Here is an 18,114-nt window from a genome sequence, read left to right as displayed (position 1 = left end):
GGGAATGAAGAATATTTATTGTTTTAGTTATATTGTATGTAAATTAGACTAAAAAATTAGGGTGTGTGGTTAAAATAGTAATTGTGTTCTAAATTATTTAACAAAAACAGTTATTTATGTGACACGTGTTAAAAATTATTAAATTTCTTAACATATGGGGCATTTTTGCTACTATTTCATTGTTCATAGGGAACAAATATTATATTTAAAAGATTATAGGGTAAAGTGTTACAAATGACATAATTCAAATAGAGTTTTTGTAATTAATCCAAAAGTTAATGAATATATTCTAAACTTAAACCGATAACCTATTATAACACAATTGCAAGAAATTTAAAAAGAACAAGATAGAAAAACACGAAAGAAATAGAAGAGATAATGTAACTTTCTCTTCTTCTTCTTTCTTTCTTTTTTTTTTTTTTTTTTTTTCAATTTGTAAGTGGTGAAAAATACATGCCTATATATCGGCTAAGAACCGTAAGTGTAAATAAGACAATAAGACACAAGTTACATAGGTTAGAATATTATAAGAGAATAATTGTGGAAAGGGTAAGTTGGGGACTTGGGGTTTTTGGTGTTCACCACATTTTTTGACCTTTTTTTTTTTTTGGGGTTTAAAGTCGTTTGATTCAGATTGATTTTGGCACCAACCCCATGTACTTGTCCACTAGTGGATGAATACATATTCTTATTGTACTTGAATATTTCATATCATATTATTATGACATTCAGTTCTCCCAAAAACTTGTTAGCAATTGAGAATGTAATATCAATTAACAAGAAATCGTAATGACTTTTGGGGTAATAAAATAAAGTTGCCATTTTGGGATCTCACAAACGGGCCATTTTTGGTTGGAATGATTCATGAACACACCCGCATTTCACTGCTTCCCTTTTGCAATGAGACGTGGCCTGTTTTTCATTCTATAGATCAAGCATGGGAAGTCTTACTACCAAGTGGAGGGCCTAGCAGTATGGGATTACGGTGATGAGTCTATGATGTTCGGTGTTGGGAGACCCTCTTTTAAGTGTCTTAACTTGAAGGTTTGTAATTATCAGCGTAGTACTTGATTTAGAGTGTCTGAGACCACGCCTCATGTATCCTTACTGTTAACACATTTAATGGGAGTGAGGTGACGCTTTCCTCATCAAGGCTAGGGCACAACAGTGACTCTTTCCTCATCGAGACTAGGGCACAACAGTAGGCCATCAACAAATATTCGTGTGAGGGTCTGGGTAACAACTAGAAGAGGTATGCTAACATCGGTCTTTCTCTTTTTGGACTTTTCTTCATAAAAAAAATAAAAAGAAGAAGAAGGAGGAGGAGGAGGGAACTTTTTAGTTGGGTTTGGCCAAGGGTTTGGGAATCCAAGTCAAGTCAATTCAAGGACCATGCACTTTTTTCATTCACTAGGTCTTTTTCTTTTTTGAATTTTTACCATTTGAGATTTTAACGAGGCGCCTCTTTAATTAGAAAGTTAGATCCTGATGAATTTATGTCCTACTTTTTTTGTTGTTTGATTGTTTCCATGGACCGTGCGTAGTTCTTTTTCAGAATTGCTTTACTGTATTTTTTTCATTTAGATTTGATTTTTTTATTTTTTTTATTCTATTGTTATTAAAGTTGGTTGAGAAAGGCTGGATTTCTTTTTTTTTTTTTTTTCTTTTGTTGGCCAACATAATTTAGATGTGATAAATCTCTCATTATTCTTGCAGTAGCCCTTTTCATTCTTGAGAAAAAAAACAAAGGGGGAAAGAAAAACAACAACAGCAACTTCTTTGCCAATGAGTTTGAGAATTATAGCTATGGCACATACATATAGAAAACTACAAAAGTAATTATATAATGGAGAGATAGCTTGACACGGGCCAATCAGAGTATGACATTTTAGATTAAGAGATTTTGATTTACATTTTATAACTTAAATAGAAAATATAACCCCAAAAAAAAATGCATGATCATTGTTAGTAAGAGAGAATAGTGATAAGTAAACTCATTCCAGAAAACCCTAAAATCTACCAAAAGAATTTCCTAATTGTTATCATCATGAAGAAAACCTATAATCGGGAAAACCTTCCAAATCACAAATTACTAAGGGTGCATTTGGTAGGGCGTCTTGGAGTCTAAAATCACTTCTCTAGTCATCAGAAGCTGATAATCGTGTTTAGTAAAAATCATAAAAAGTGATTTTTGAAGAATCTACAACCAAAATCAGAAGCAGCCTAAAGACAACTTTAATTTTTAGATTGTCCAGAAATCAACATAGTACAATTAATGATTATCAACAAAATTATATTAAATAATCAATTATTAATTATTATTAAGTTTTTAATTTTGTTAATAAAATAATAAATAATATAGTAATTATTTATTTAGTTAAAGATTAATTGTCAAAAATTAATTATATAATATATTAACAATAAAACAAGTAATAATAGGTTATTAAATAAATTATTAATAATTAATATATCAATCATATATTGTGTTAATTATAATCTATTAATTAGTAAATAATTGGTGAAGAAAAAATAAATTATAACTATCAATATGTAATATATTAATCAATAATAATTAGTAATTGATAATTAATAATTAATCCTTATAAAAAGAATCATTACCAAAAATTGATCATGTGATATATCAAATAATAGATTATTAAATAAGCATTAGTAATTAATTAACTAATTATTTAATTATGTAACTAAAAGTTAATAATTCAAGTAGTAAAAGGAATATTAATAAATTATGTATATACTAATTATTTTTCTTAATACACTAATTAATTACTTATAATCTAATAAATATGAGTACATTACTAACATAGTAATTACTTATAATTAATTACTAATTATTATTTTTAATTATTTAGCATATTAATTTATTATATATAGTTTAATTACTAATGTACTCATTAATGATAATTTATCCATTATTATTATATTATTAATACGTTAATTTTTATTTATTAAATAATTATCAATTATTAATTACTTTATATATTAATTTAAGATTATTATTTACAGTCATCTTAACTACCCACAACAGTTCAACCTCACAATTTACTAAACGCTATTACACTGCTTTTGGAACCAGCAACACTTGTATAATTACAGTTTACCAAACACACAGTTACTTTTTATAACAGCTGATTTTTCCTTCAACACAGTTAAAAGTAATTTTTTTTAAATTTACAACACTACTAAACTGGCCCTAAGTATAAAAGGACAGTTACTTGACCACCAAGTCGGAGTACAAAATGAAACATCTTTTGAGACCAATTTATCCACAACATGATTTTCTTTTCTATAAGTATCATAGATCTTTTTTTTTTTTTGTTTCTCTGATATTATAAATCGTATTCACCATATTGTAAAGGTAATTGAGGACAACAAAACAACAAGTTCTCAATCTTTTGGGGGAAACTCCAATACGCCTACCAATTCCTACATTTGCAGGCATGAATTGGCATACTTCAGTTTCTCACTATTTCTTAGATTTATAGACCCAATTAAATTCAGTGGTATCTTTCATTCACATTTTCTTCCATCAAGAACATTTTATAAAACTCTTGGACTCCTGCACATTTACAGGGTTCAACACAAGCGATATTTCACGATGGTGTAGTACTATTGCTTTAGGTGGTTTGTGCATGAATTGAGACAATTTATTGGCTGTTAAGACAGTGTCTAGCATTGTTAAAGAGAAATATTTGAGCTTAGCTAAAAATAAATAAATAATTAAGTCGAATTCATTGGGGAAAAAGGAAAAAGCGAATTGATGATTTTTTTCTTTTTTTTTTTCATGAGAAAGTTGCCTAGGAATCCATAAAAACAGGTTATGATGATTATTTTTCTTTTTTGATAAATGGTTATAAAGACCATTTATAGTGTTAAAGTAGTAACTAAGCAACATTCCCTCCTTTTTTTGGAAGCTAGACTTTGGAAAATGAATAATAATTATTATACCTATTACTTTCCTGCCTTTCTATAGTTTCCTGCCTTTCAAAGATTGTAAGATTCGGCGTTGGACTCCGGTTAATTCGGGCTCACAAAGTGAGCTCAGAAGATTTCTGAGTATAAAAAGAATTAGTATAACTATAGACACCAATGTGTGTAATCTTAAATAATATAAAATTGCAGAAAATATTAAAGGATGCTTTTTAAATGATAACATATACAAATTCAAAATCTGGGGTTAAAATTATTAAAACTGGCATTATAAACTACACTAGACTTGCATCCATAGGCACATCAGCAGACACAAGACGCTGTAGAATTTGACGCATGAATTTCAGGGTGCTATCCTTGTGTCATATCTGCAACTTCACATTTCATCTTTTACAAAAGGATCAAAGCATAAAACTAAAAATGTAGAAATCAGAGTTCCCCCAAAAATTCTGTTCTTAAATCTAGAACAAAGATAGCCCGAAACCGAAAAAACGGACGGGTCATAGAGACAAGTCACCCATCCTCATGGAAGCAACTCTAATCATGTTAGCCTCCTGCATGAATCAGGTCACCCTAGCTAACTGCTCTGGCTAGTTGCCCTTTGCACTGACGAATCGTGATCGGAGAAAATCATGCCTCGATAATTTGGCAATTTACATCTTTAAAAAGCTATACGGCAAACCAAGATGGAGCAACACGGTCGAAAAAGCAACGGCCAATCCGACCAAAGAATATAGAGTCAAAAATATCCTGCTCAAAACGTTGTATAATTGGCGAAATCATTCAACAAGTTATCTAGAGCTTCAGGCATGAACTTCCTTGCGAACAGGTAACACGGCCGTTGCATGCCATTCCATAAGCAAGGCCATTTCTGCACTACCTTCTGCAAAAAGTCCAGCGCATTGTTTTAAGATGTTAACTTGCTCTAACCATTTCTTAAAATGTGAAATTTGGAAGCATGTCTAGAATACATACCTTCTCGTCACTGGTTACATGCACACTCACATCGATCGACTGCAAATATAACACCGTTAGACAGTCATCATTAAATAGCAACAGATGCTCACATCAGATATTTACTTTATATGTATAAACTACTAAAGCAGCAAGAATCAATCCTGAAGAGAATGCCCAATAATAAATGGGGTTATTAGAAAAGGTCTACCACCCACATAGCTAAGCCATATAATGCGACCAACGATTGGAAAATATCATGCAGTTCAACTGAATGATTGGAATAAAATAACGCAACATTATGGCTACAGCCATGAGCAACTTATAGATGAACTCAGAAAACCCCAGAGAGTAAAAAGAAATACTAAGAGAACATGCACACGTGCAGAAACCCCTGTTTTCAAAGATTAAGCTCTTGGAGATGTGTACCGTTAAGTTTTTTAGCAGCTCATAAGTAATATCCTGGGCCTTGTATGACTTCGGATGCCACTTTCTCTCTGACCAATCAACATGAGTTACTGACCAGTTTGCAATTCCACCAGGATCAGCCAACTGAAACAAATCAAGAATAAATGCGTTTTTGACAGAAAGATATGGAGCAGAATTGAGGATACAATTATGACTTGAAAATATAATCAATTGACATAATCTCACATGGAGGAAGGTCGGTAAGTAATGTTCATCGGCAATACAATTCCGCCCCTCCAAACCTGGCTGTAACATTTAATTGGATGCAGGTCAACACCATGATACCTTCGACTCATGTTTAAAAGCTTTATAGTTCAAAGCCCAACTCAACTTTAAGTTAATAGAACATCAACAGCATGACGAGCAAGGAGAATACTAAAAACATGATTAAATTAAATAAATGTTCTAATGCTTATAAGAGATCGTGTACAGCTGAAAGCAGCTATACAATCCATACAAGAGCAAAAACAGTCGTCATTGATTCAACTTGCAATTTTAAAATGGCAATATTTTGCATTGGTTAACTCTATCATCTACTCATTTACCCAAAAAAAAATAATAAAAAAAATAAAAATAAACACCCTCTATCACTCTCTTAAACTCAAATGCACAAAAATGATTTCCAACTTTGCCACTACAAATCAATTGTTTTAGCAAGGTAACTTTTTGCACTTCGTTTAGAGTGGGCCAGCCCTTCTGCCTTGCTATTGTCTGTTCATGTAAGCCAGCCTCAATATTTCAAACCGCTTCAAAGACCCAAATTTTTTTTTCTTTTGTATTTTTATCCTTTTATCTCTTGCAATAGAATTACACAATTGCATTATTCAACTATCATTTATATCCTCCATATAAATGCAATTTGATTTCAAATGAAGAAACCTACAGACTCCATGATTTCGAACATCAAGCAGCATATCTCACTAAGGACAAAGCAGAAATATCCCTTTCGGAGGAGTGGGGTGGATAGGCCTTAGCCCAAATGGTCTTTGGAATTGGCATCCAAAGTAAGATCTTTAATAGCACCCAGACACACCAAATAACATAAATGAGAACTAAAAATCAGTACTAGACCTACCAGGTACCAGCATCGTTTTCAGAGTTTCCCAAAAATTTCATAATGAATGAAGTGATACACGGGAGACACGCACGGTGGAGAATGATTTCCACAAACTCTAATGAAAAGAAGGTAACATTGATGCACTTAAAATGAGCACAATCTTCAGCATGAGCAAAACGACCCTCTTAAGTTCAAGCAAGCATTTAAAATCACATAAATTTACTAATCACATGCCATTTGAGTACTTGGCATGATGTTTAATAAAGCAAATGAATAATGACACTAAATAGTAAACAAACAAAAATTCCCTAACCACATTAACAAAGCCAACAATTTTTAAATGCAGCCATAGAATTCACATGGCAATACTCAAATATGATAAAAGATTTAAAAGCACCGAAGGAATATATTCACCTTGCAGTATTCCCGGAATTTTGTGTAGTATAGATTGTCTGCCAGGACTATAACAGCATGTTGACGCTTCAATGTGAACCACTGGACAAATGATAATAATGAAATAAGAACTAAGATGATATTTTAAAAGGGAAACAAAAGGCTAAAAAAAAGGAAATAAACAAATTAGAAGAACAAAACTGTTGCAGTGCAAACACTGAGCCATATATATTGCTGAGTGTACAATCACAAAGTTTGAACATCTAAATTCTATCGCAATACAAAATACCTTCTTGTGACCCACAACTACTTGGAAAGAATTTGAATGCTAGAAGCCTAGGATCTTGCATAAAACAAGCACTACTAATGCATGACCATCAGTTTTGTGATAGTTTAGAGGAGATACAGACTGCTATGAATTATGATGTTTAATCCCATTATACAGGTAAGCATATCCAAACAACAAGAAGTCTATCAAAGATGGACCCATGCGTTAACACAAACTAGATGCAAGAATGGTATTATGTATTGGAATCTTAAAAGAGCAACAACCAATAATATCCTAGTCAAAACCGCATTTTATAGAATATTGTCAGACTATTAGACTATTATCATGTGGAATTAATACTGCTCGTTGTGGTACAGTCAAGCACGTAAAAGCAAACAATAAACTTGTAAAGGTACTTATATTGTTCTGCTATCAACATAACTTATCCTCTTAGTTAGAATGGATAGCTGTCCAAGTCGTTTGCCAAAAAAAAACATCTTTCATCAATTTAAGGAAACATCGAGTTTTCTACCACATGGAAACTAAACGCATTGCTTCCAAATTATACCTGAGCACCCTTTCGAAAGTCTTTCTTGTCAATTTCAGGTAACATGTGTTCTGAATACCTGCCATTTCCATGTGGACCAGGATCCTCAAACCTGAAAAAGAAACAAAGTTTTAAACATAAAGAGTGAAAAAATAAGCAAACAAATGAAGGCTCAATACATGTAACAAGTTGTGATCCAAACCAATTTTCCAGGTTAGCATATACCATCAGTGAAAGTCGACCATGATTAATAGAGGACGAGAGAATTTAAGTTATCTTATGGACCAAGAAAAACCATTGGCAAAACTTAAATGGCAACCATAAGAAGAGCCTCTTACACGGCTAAACTAGAAACAGAATACCATTGACAGGTGAAGACTGTACTTACGCATCAACAAAGCTGATGTTTGTATTTATCAGGTAGTCGTAGATATAGTCAAAATTATACAAAGGTACGCAACTGCAAAAGCAATAAATTATGAAGTGTTAATAACAGAATAAGTAACTACGGAAAAGTAGAAAGGGTAATTCAAGGCAATTCAATAATCTAAATACCTTTCAGAAAGCAAAACAAAATGCTGGTTATCAGGATCCTGAAGAGCCTTCGCCAATAAGCGTTTCTCTGCATCAACCATGGAAATCTTGCCCCACACAACCTGCAAACATGATCAAACCACCAATTTGCTCATTTTAGAAGCTGGTGAGAACATCTAGCACTAACAGATGACAAGAAACAAGTTTAAAAAAAAAAAAAAAGGGAAGTATAATAATTGATTCATTGCTTTTAACAAGAAACATGAAAATATTAATCAACCAAAAATAGTTTCAAGGGAACAGAACAAGATGTCCGCAAAGCATACTACACTGAACTACAGGGAGGCCATAATCAGAAAAGATCTAATACGACTCAAAATGATTAAATTCAATAGAACATCCCATATTCATTATGTGCTAAATTCTTTTCAAAGAATCACCATAACAGCACTTCAACCAAAAGGCTTGAGACGAATTCCTAACTAAACTAAATTAGCTACCCTTCTGGGATCACCCATTACCACCAATTCAACCAACCAGGCTAAGGGATACTCAAGAAAATAAATAGATAGATAAATAGATAGTATACTAACTGTTACAGCTCCTAAATATTCACTTTTATTTGGATTTGGTTAAAAAAACAGGCATAAAAGATAACCAATCTACAGCTCTAAGAGCCAGTCTTTTGGCATAATTATATGGTCTTAGCGCCATCAAATATGTGGAATCATAGTCAAGTATACAATCCAACATCTATATCATTCACTTTTATTTGGATTTGGTTAAAAAAACAGGCATAAAAGATAACCAATCTACAGCTCTAAGAGCCAGTCTTTTGGCATAATTATATGGTCTTAGCACCATCAAATATGTGGAATCATAGTCAAGTATACAATCCAACATCTATAACATTGCAACATGAATATAAAACTATAGCACAAGTACTAGGATGCATGTAAATAAAATACTTGGGGGAAGAACAGAAGAAACACTGAATGCACAACCAGTCCAAACGAACCGCTAGTTTCTTAACATAAGCATTCAGATGGTACACTTTTTTCCCCCTCATTTTGAGTATTTAAAACAACTGGGTTAGCTCAAAACAGTGATTAGCAGTAACGGGCTAATCCACAGAAAGTCAGAAACCACAACTATTCAGGTTTTTCAGATCCATAACTCTGACATTTTCATAGGAATAATACCAAGTAGATATATGCTTTCCACATTGTATGAAGTAATTATTATACTCGTGTCAAATATATAATCATATGCTTAAAGAAGACTGTGTAGATACACGTGTTAGCCATGCAACAAATAGAGACATCTGCAATAATTTCGTGTCAGTGATCACAAAGAACAAACTCATCCTATGTATCTCGCCAGTGCAAAATTCCAAAGCTTTGAAAGATTAATATAATATATATGACAATCAGATGTACCTGATCACTGCGTATGTCTTTATTGACAAAGTAACCGCTAACATGCACCGGTTTCTCCTTGGAAGCATGAACATAAACAGAGAATTTTCCTTCATGACCCTGCACATAAAAGAGATATAAAGTTGCAACTAAGAGAATGAAGACTTCTGATAATCAAAAGACTTCTGATAATCAAAGGACTTCTGATAATCAAAGGACTTCAGCTGAAAATTACAAATAAATACATTTATTACCAAAAGAAAAAATTTCCATGTTTTACTGAATTAATAGACAGTCAATGAAACAGAGATACAGCATCCTATTGCGGAAAACAATGATAGCGTAGACAGCATAATAATTATAAATAAGCAGCACAGTGACGTAGCAAAGGTATAATAAACGTAATCAATAAATGCAACTCAAGCATGCAGCTCATAGGAAAGCTCACAAAATTAATGGTCTTTTATGTGTTTGAAAAGGCTACTTATTCACATTGGTATCGCTCCAAATTGATCAACTTTTTTTTTGTTGGAAGACAAATAATAAGAGGACGTCTCATCCGCCAAGAGAAAAGATAAGCTACTTGACAGCAACAGGAAATACAGTGTGCACTTGCTTGATTGATTAATAAACGTTTGTTATTCTAAGTATAAAATTCATAGCTGGACTAAGTGTAGATGAAGAAATAATTATATCACCTATTGACAACGTCAATAGATAATACTTTTTAATACCAATCCAAGTTTGTAATTGACCTTTATAATCCCTGATGAGACCAACCTGGCCAGTGTTTAAACACATGATCCCAGTTACCACCATCACAAGGGATCCTCGTTTCCAATAAATGTCACGTCTTAAATCTTATGGTATCAGTCATGGAGAACAATTTCCAATCAGCCTTGCAAGAAAGATGAAAATATGCGACCTGAGCAGGTACCAAGCATTACAAATAAACAAATCATTCGTAGGCTCCTTTTTCATGTCGTTTTTAGCTCCCTGAATCCTCAAAAAATTGCTTTATATACTCAATTTGAATATAGCATACAGGTACGGAGACTAACAATAACAATGCTTGTTTGACAAGATTACCACAACACTATAAAACTAAAACCTAACTGCTAATGAACCATCTTGTCAATTCTAGGCAAATGAGATAAAGAAACGACAACAACAAAACAAGAAACTAAGAATAATTTGATACAAAAAAAAAGGCGCGATCAGATGAAAATCTTACATGGAAAAACTTGTCCCACAGCTTCTCAAAAGGCAATGAATGGGGGGTCAAAAACATGAATGCAACTTTAGGACTTTCAGATTGCATAGGAGCCGCGTTCAGAATTTCTCTAATCACAACACGAGATGCTATCTCTTCATCAGTATATTCCCTTGTAGGAACAGGTGGGAGCCAGTCAGAAATTATAGCCTTACAACCTCTCGAAGAAAACATGTAACAGGCAGCACTACTATGGGGCGGGTAGACATAAGCACAGATTAGAAAGATGCTGACCATCGAGACCAAAACAATAATCCACATCGGCCTCTTCATAGGTGGGCGGTGGCGAGAGCCAGGCAAGATCTGCATGTCACCCATGCCTAAACGCCACGCGTGACCTGTCTTCATCTAGAATAAATGCATCACAATTTCATCTCAATATGCTACTCTTTTCAATGCTCAATCGATTGATCCAAATGACTCTGCAATAGAAACCCCTGTGAGACCAATTAGCCAGCCAGAAATACAGGAGAGAAATGGACCATAATTATTTTTTCGCAACCACATACAGCGAAAACAAGCATGTGGCATTGGACCTAGTCCACGAAATATTTACAACTCTCCTATTCAATTATAAAAGAATGGAAGAAATAAGAAATACTAAAACTACAAGCAAACTTAATATGATCTAAGAATTAGGCAAAACAAGTATCAAACCTCACAACTTTGAACTAAATCATTAGAAACGCCAACACCATTCTAATAGAAAATTGTGTAAAACATACACATGAAACATTTTTCCAACGAGGAATGACAATAGGGCAATTTGCTTTGATCGTGATAGTTTGGGCTCGTACAATTATATGTTTTAATTGAAAACGGAAAAACCTTTTGATAAAAACAATCTACCTTTTCCTCTTCTATATTATCGTAAACATTTGATTGAAAGCAAAAGATAGAGATAGAGAGAGAAACTAAGTTTGATGGGCAAACCCTATTGTAAAATTCAAAGCTTGAAACAGCCCAACAACTAAAACCAAACCCTTTGAATCTCATATAAATTTCCAACAATTTTAATGCTTTTAACTAAAAGTCAAACCTGCTTTCCAGATTTTTTCCTTTTTTCCCAATCCAAAACGTAACCCCAATTTGCAACACTCAACGAAGCTTATTAAACAATAAAACAAAACAAAAACAAAAAACAAAATAAAATAAAATAAAATCAACGACAACAACATTGCAACAGCAACATTGGTCAACCCAACTCCCAATCCCCAGCATTTTCCTCCCACCATCTCCGTCAGTATCCGGAAAAAACGGGAGAGAAATTTCCGAATCAAGAAAAAAAAAACTTTGACTCTTAACTCCAAACATTAACAAGCATGATATACATACATACATATACATACATACATACATAGAGAGAGAGAGAGAGAGAGAGAGAAATACCTGATTGAAGAAGCTAAATCGAACTCAGAGCGATCTTGGAATCCACGAGAATCTCGGTCGTCGCCACAATCAAAGATCTGGAATCTGAAGAAGCTTTCCTAGATTGACTTTTCTTTCCCCCCCTCCAGTCTCAAGATCTAGGGCACGATATCACATCGACAACGATAAACACATGAAGACGACGACGACGACGAACCACTCAGACCTCTAGAGAGAGAGCGAAAGAGAGAGAGAGGAGAGAGAAAGTCTTATAATTGCGTAATATATACATATATATATATATATAAGAAGACTATTTATGGGTTTTGTTATGATGTTTGATTGTTTCGTTTGTTGTTGTTTTTGTTTGTTTGACTAATCGTTTGAAGAAGGATAGAAAGGGCGTCGTCTTTGGTTTGGCAGGCACTGTTCTAACCAACACAAACGCCTACTCTCGCTCCTCCCCTTTTCAGCCGGCGATTTTTATTTATCTTTTTTTTTCTCTCTTTTTTCTTTTCTCTTTTTTTTTTTTTTTTAATTTTGTTTCTTGTTTTCTCTCTATGGCTTACGCGATTTCCTAGATCGTGCGTTTCACATTCTTTAGCTATTGGATTAAGAGAAAATCTAAAAAAAAGGATCCTCCCAGTTTTGTCCAAATATAACTTTTACTCTTGAGTTTTTTAAAATTTAAAAAATTTCTGTGTGTTTTTCAAGCTATATAAAAGTATTCTTTCTTTTAATTTTTTAGATTTAATTATTTTAAAATAGTTAAATTGTGCTTAAATATTTCATATATTGTCTAAATTTTATGAAATTATACCAATTTTTAAATACACCTCGTAAATTTTCTTTTTTGTTTTAATATACCTCTTAGGAAATTGACAACATCAATTTGAACAAATTCTTTTTTAACTTTTTTTTTCATTTTAATAAGAAAGTGAAATCACAAAAAAAGATGTAATTTATTTTCTTTTTTTAAAATTCTATTTGGTAAAACATGACGAATTTATTTATCAATTTGAGGTGAAAATGTATTTTGCAGTACATAATAAACTAACTTGTTAGAATTGTCAATAATACTACGTGATAGAAAGTTTGCATCTTTTTCTAAGATTTCACTTTCTTATTAAAATCGAAAAAAAAAAAAACTTATTCGAGTTGGTGTTGTAAATTTCTTAAGAGAGTCGCTTCAAAAAAAAAAGAAAAAAAACTTAAGAAAAGTGTTTGAAAGTTAGTATACCCTAGCACAAATTTGAATATAATATGTAAGGACAATTTGGCATTTAAAAAAAAATCAAAAAAGTTAAAACAAGAGATATCTTTTCTCTGTTTTTAAAAATACAGGAAATACTTTTTAAATTTTAAAAAACTTAAGGATAAAAGTTGTATTTAAGTAAAACTGACGGGTTACTTTTTGAATTCTCTCTTTGATTAATTTCATAAATACGCTTGAATTTTATATCTTTTATTTCAACATGTTCCTAAATTATAAATGGTTCATTTCGCCTCTTAAATATGAAACATGGTTCAAATAATGTTGTAGTATTAAATTTGTGTCAACTTAACTCTCGAAATTTTAAAAAATCTTGAATAAGTTAAAATTTTGTGTTAAGGTACTTAAGTTGAATCAAAATTTTAAATCAAATTAAAAGTGTAATAAATGCTGAGAATCTCCGTTATGTTACTATTTGTTTTCTTTATTTTGCTTTTCTGTTAATCTAGGGATTTTTTTTTCATTCTTCAAATATATAAACTTAAAAAATATTGTATGATATTTTATTTATTGCGGTCTCTTATTTGAAATTATTTTAATAGACACAAGCAAAAACAATTGAAATAACAAGGTATAATTAAATGATACAAATTAGGGAGAATATTAAAATGGGAGAGAGAATTAAAAATTTTAGAAAATAAATAATGGTGCCACTTTGATTTTAACGCTTAGCACATGGAATTAGACTAACAACACAAACGACAGTCAACGAAAACTATCATTATCAAATTGGAGCAATTTGCATAGAATTTCTAATTCAAGGGATTATCTGTCAAAATGTTTAGTTTAAGGACCATTTTATTAATCAAAATTAAGTCAAAGGGGAATTTGTGCAGAAATACAAATTTATATATAATACAACTCTCCCGACCTCTTATTTTGCATAGAATTTCTAATTCAAGGAATTATCTGTCAAAATGTTTAGTTTAATGACCATTTTATTAATCAAAATTAAGCCAAATGGGAATTTCTGCAGAAATACAAATTTATATAATACAACTCTCCCGACCTTTCTCAATTGTTAGAGTTTAGTTCGCTGATTCGAATTTTTAATTTGAGTTGAGATGTGACTTTATATGAGAGCTTTTTACTGTAGCAAAAAAGTTAGATGTGACTGTTTCTGAGAGCTTTTTACTGTAACAAAACTCAAATTTTAAACTCAAATAAGTGAAATGAACGAGCCATATATATATATATATATATATATATGTGTGTGTGTGTGTGTGTGTGTGTTCATCATACCTTGAACTAGGGCATGTAATTTTCTTGAGGTTCATTAAAGGTGAGGATTAATGGATTATTTATGAATATAGTCAACCTATTTTTATTGAAAGCGAATGAAAATTCAAAATCATTAAATGTACACATTGGCAGAGTGACTTTTAATGAACTTGTGCACGTTCAATAAATAGACAAAGGGTTCTTATATGATAGCGATTTCAAAACTATAATTCATTATTATCTAAGAAAATCCTATAATTCGTTATTAAGATATTTTTTCATTTTCTTTGAGACCACGAATTTCTTTATTGAAAACTTTTTCTTTTTTTCTTTTTGAAAGAAGTCTCTTTTATAATTGTGTGTCAGATGTCATTAACGTCTAATTAACGATGGAAATAAATATGATTCAAATTATTATTATAACAAGATAATATCTATGAAATATTAATGTATTAAAGATGTCGAAAAGTATTTTTCCTTTTGAACTCTTGAGTACGATAGAAGAAAAAAATTTAAGGAGGGAGGGATAAATAAAGTAGTGGAAGGATTTCGAAATTTATGATTAATTGATAGGAGGGAATTCATTGACTCATTATGACTAATTTCGAATTTTTCAAACAACCACAATTTTAATTATCTTAATATGGAGATATTACATTTGGAAATAAATATCAAACACCATAAAAGAAAGGTGCTTCCTTTCTATTTTTATTTTCTTCATCTAAATTATTTAAAATCCCATATTTCTCTTTTTTTTTTTTTGAAATGGGAAATTTTATTTCATAAGAAACAAATTACACAAGACACAAATGGCTCTAAATATAAAGGAATTTGACCCCGAATTAATTACTGGATCCACTGGTAAAGATCAAAATAGCACATAAGTGAATAGAAGTACTAAAACTCAAATGGAGAAACACCCGCTTGGCACATAAACAATACCAAAACAGATGATGGACTAACCCAATTGACTGAGACCAAACCCCACATAACAGAGACAATCACACCACGATGTAGAGAAAACTCTAGCAAAAAAAAAATACACCACAACAATTTCAAACAGGTTGGAGACACAAGTGGAGGATATCACCTTCGTTATTAATGAAACAAAAACACCAAAGTAAAACAAAAAAAAAAAAAAACACCAAAAACATCAATGCGCTTATTACTACTAAATAAAAGAAAGATCCACCGGTAGTAAGCCATTGACTGTGGAACGGAAGCCAGATTTGAGTGGAGCTATCCCAGAAGGGAAGCATACCTATGGGAGGTCGAGGACTACGGGAGGACCACAACAAGATGGATGGGACGTTAGCAACGAACACTTCCAGCCACCAACAGAGAACGGAGCCACCGTCTCCCAGAGAATCTCACCACATGTAGATCAACACACCATGGGAGTCTGACCACCGCCGACGAACACACTCAAAACAACGGTCTAAGCTTGAAGCAGCCCACCTCAAAGACAGGCTAGATCCGTCCTAACGGATGCGCCGCTCCACACGTAGCCACCATCACGAGAAAATCGACGTCGAGATGAATCTGGAGACCAAACTTCAGAGCTGGAAGCCTGGCTACGCGCCTAAAAACAACGTCAGAGCTTCGACGAAACACTGTAGCTCTTTTTACTAAGAGAGAGAAAAAGAGAGGAAAAATTTTAACTTTTTTTTTTTCTAATTCTTTCACCCCTATTTAATTTCCCATTTCTCTTTGCCAAACTAGTGTTGTGGTTGCTTTTGAGTGAGGGAAAATGACTACTTCCATCAATGATTAAAAGTACACTTGACATTATTACTTTTAAAAATTTTGACCAACTACAATACCAACCCCCCAAATTTCAAGTGGCAATCTCTTTGGTGGATGGGCCAAGTATTAAGATGTAAATATGTGTTTGGCTAAGAAGGTGGACGACAATCATATTGGCGATATTTAACATTGCTCCTAAAATGTGATAATCCATAACACTCATTACTATGTTAAAAAAAAAAGGAGCAGCATACCTTCCTAAAGATTATGAGTTTTTATAAGTTGAGTTAATCCTCAGAAAATAGAATTATCTAATTTGTTATTTACGAACTAATATAAGTTTCAATTTTTCTGTCATTAAAGTATCAGTTTAAAAAAAATCATGGGAGTTGTTCTTTTGGAGTGTAATTTGAGTGCAGTTTTTAAGTTGAATTTGAGTTATAACTTGAGTTGAAGTTGTAACTTGAATAAAGTTGAGTAAAATTGAATAAAGTTGAAACTTAAAAGAACGTGAACTTGAATAAAGTTAGAACTCGAGTTGTTTTTTTTTTAATTTTTTGGACAAAAGAACATGCCCCATGTCTAGGTTACATGACTCATTGATAAAGGGAGTTTTTTCTTAACAATTTTTAATTATGTATGGATCATTCGATAAGCAAATGTAATAAAACCGTTAATGAAGCTTCAATAACAAGAATATCAAAAATAACAGCTTATAATAATATTAGAGAAGTAATTTTACGTAACAAATTAATACAATCTATATTATTCAATTTGAAATAATTATTTTGTTGTTACAATAAATATATGTTTTCGGTACAATATCAATATGAGATTACTTTTTTAAGTCCAAAATAATAGGGAAAAAAGACTATTAGTTGAAGAAGAAAAAGGTTTCGAAAGAAAAAAAAACCGCGAGTGTGATTCACGTGACAGAATGCGTGTAGTTTTCGCTTTGAATGTTGTATGCATACGACGTATAATACGGTTTGATGGATCGACTGCCAAGTGCCCACATAAGGGAAAAATACAATGGTCATTACGCCTATAAATGAATTTACTGTACTACCCTTTTCTTTTACCAATAGGCGTGGAAGCCAAGAAGAAGAAAATTCAAAACCCAACAAAATATAATGTTTTTCTTTTTCAAAAAAATCCAAATAACGCTTTTTTTTTTTTAATTTTGTTAAGAAAATCCAAAGGCCAAAAAGCTTTTGAGAGTCAATTTTCCATCCGAAATTTTCCCCCGAGTTGTGGGATATTATTTGCTCTATAAAATATCTGACACGTTGCCCGTTGAATGAGGCAAAATAAAATGTCTATGTGACTTTCTTACCCTTTAGTTTCGGACTTAAATTTTATTAAAATTACATTAATATAAATATAAGAAATATAAATATAAGAAATGTCTTTCGTCTGGTAAGTACTATTTATCTAATTGATCCGGCAAAAAATATTATATAAAATTTATGCTAAATTGTAACTACCATATATAAATATGCAAGATATATGATGAATTGTATAACTTATCGTACAACTTATACATCTTTACATGTAAATATATAAGACTTATATTGAATTGTACAACTTCCATATATTAAATTTTACAAGGCATATGCTGAGTTGTACAACGTGTAAATATACAA

The 18,114-nt window shown here is 32.0% G+C and overlaps 1 protein-coding gene across 2 annotated transcripts; it reads right to left on the bottom strand.

Annotated features, from left to right (window-relative positions):
- Positions 1-4,160: 4,160 nt before the first annotated feature.
- LOC21399868 lies at positions 4,161-12,658 on the bottom strand. 2 transcript variants are annotated; one of them, XM_024168363.1, is made up of 11 exons: positions 12,250-12,658; positions 10,822-11,297; positions 9,609-9,707; positions 8,191-8,291; positions 8,024-8,095; positions 7,657-7,747; positions 6,842-6,922; positions 5,557-5,616; positions 5,332-5,454; positions 4,924-4,962; positions 4,161-4,831 (listed from the first exon to the last, which is right to left on the bottom strand). In XM_024168363.1, exons 2-11 carry the CDS (start codon positions 11,206-11,208, stop codon positions 4,703-4,705), a joined length of 1,182 nt encoding a protein of 393 aa, XP_024024131.1. In that variant the 5' UTR covers positions 11,209-11,297; positions 12,250-12,658; the 3' UTR covers positions 4,161-4,702. The 2 variants fall into 2 exon arrangements, with proteins under 2 accessions (XP_024024131.1, XP_024024129.1); XM_024168361.1 differs by having other exon boundaries at positions 10,822-11,282.
- Between the last annotated feature and the right edge of the window lie 5,456 nt (positions 12,659-18,114).

The sequence above is a fragment of the Morus notabilis genome, unplaced genomic scaffold, assembly GCF_000414095.1.
Source record: "Morus notabilis unplaced genomic scaffold, ASM41409v2 Scaffold193, whole genome shotgun sequence".
Classification (NCBI taxonomy): Eukaryota; Viridiplantae; Streptophyta; class Magnoliopsida; order Rosales; family Moraceae; genus Morus; species Morus notabilis.
The sequence above is the reverse complement of the archived record's forward strand: the minus strand, read 5'-3'. Positions and strand labels throughout refer to the sequence as shown.

Coding starts and splice junctions, on each gene's coding strand:
- LOC21399868 (XM_024168363.1), bottom strand. CDS start 11,208: ATGAAGACAGGTCACGCGTGGCGTTTAGGCATGGGTGACATGCAGATC. Junction 6,923..7,656: donor ACTTTCGAAAGGGTGCTCAG/GTATAATTTGGA, acceptor TCATTTGTCCAG/TGGTTCACATTGAAGCGTCA. Junction 4,963..5,331: donor AGCTGCTAAAAAACTTAACG/GTACACATCTCC, acceptor TTATATTTGCAG/TCGATCGATGTGAGTGTGCA.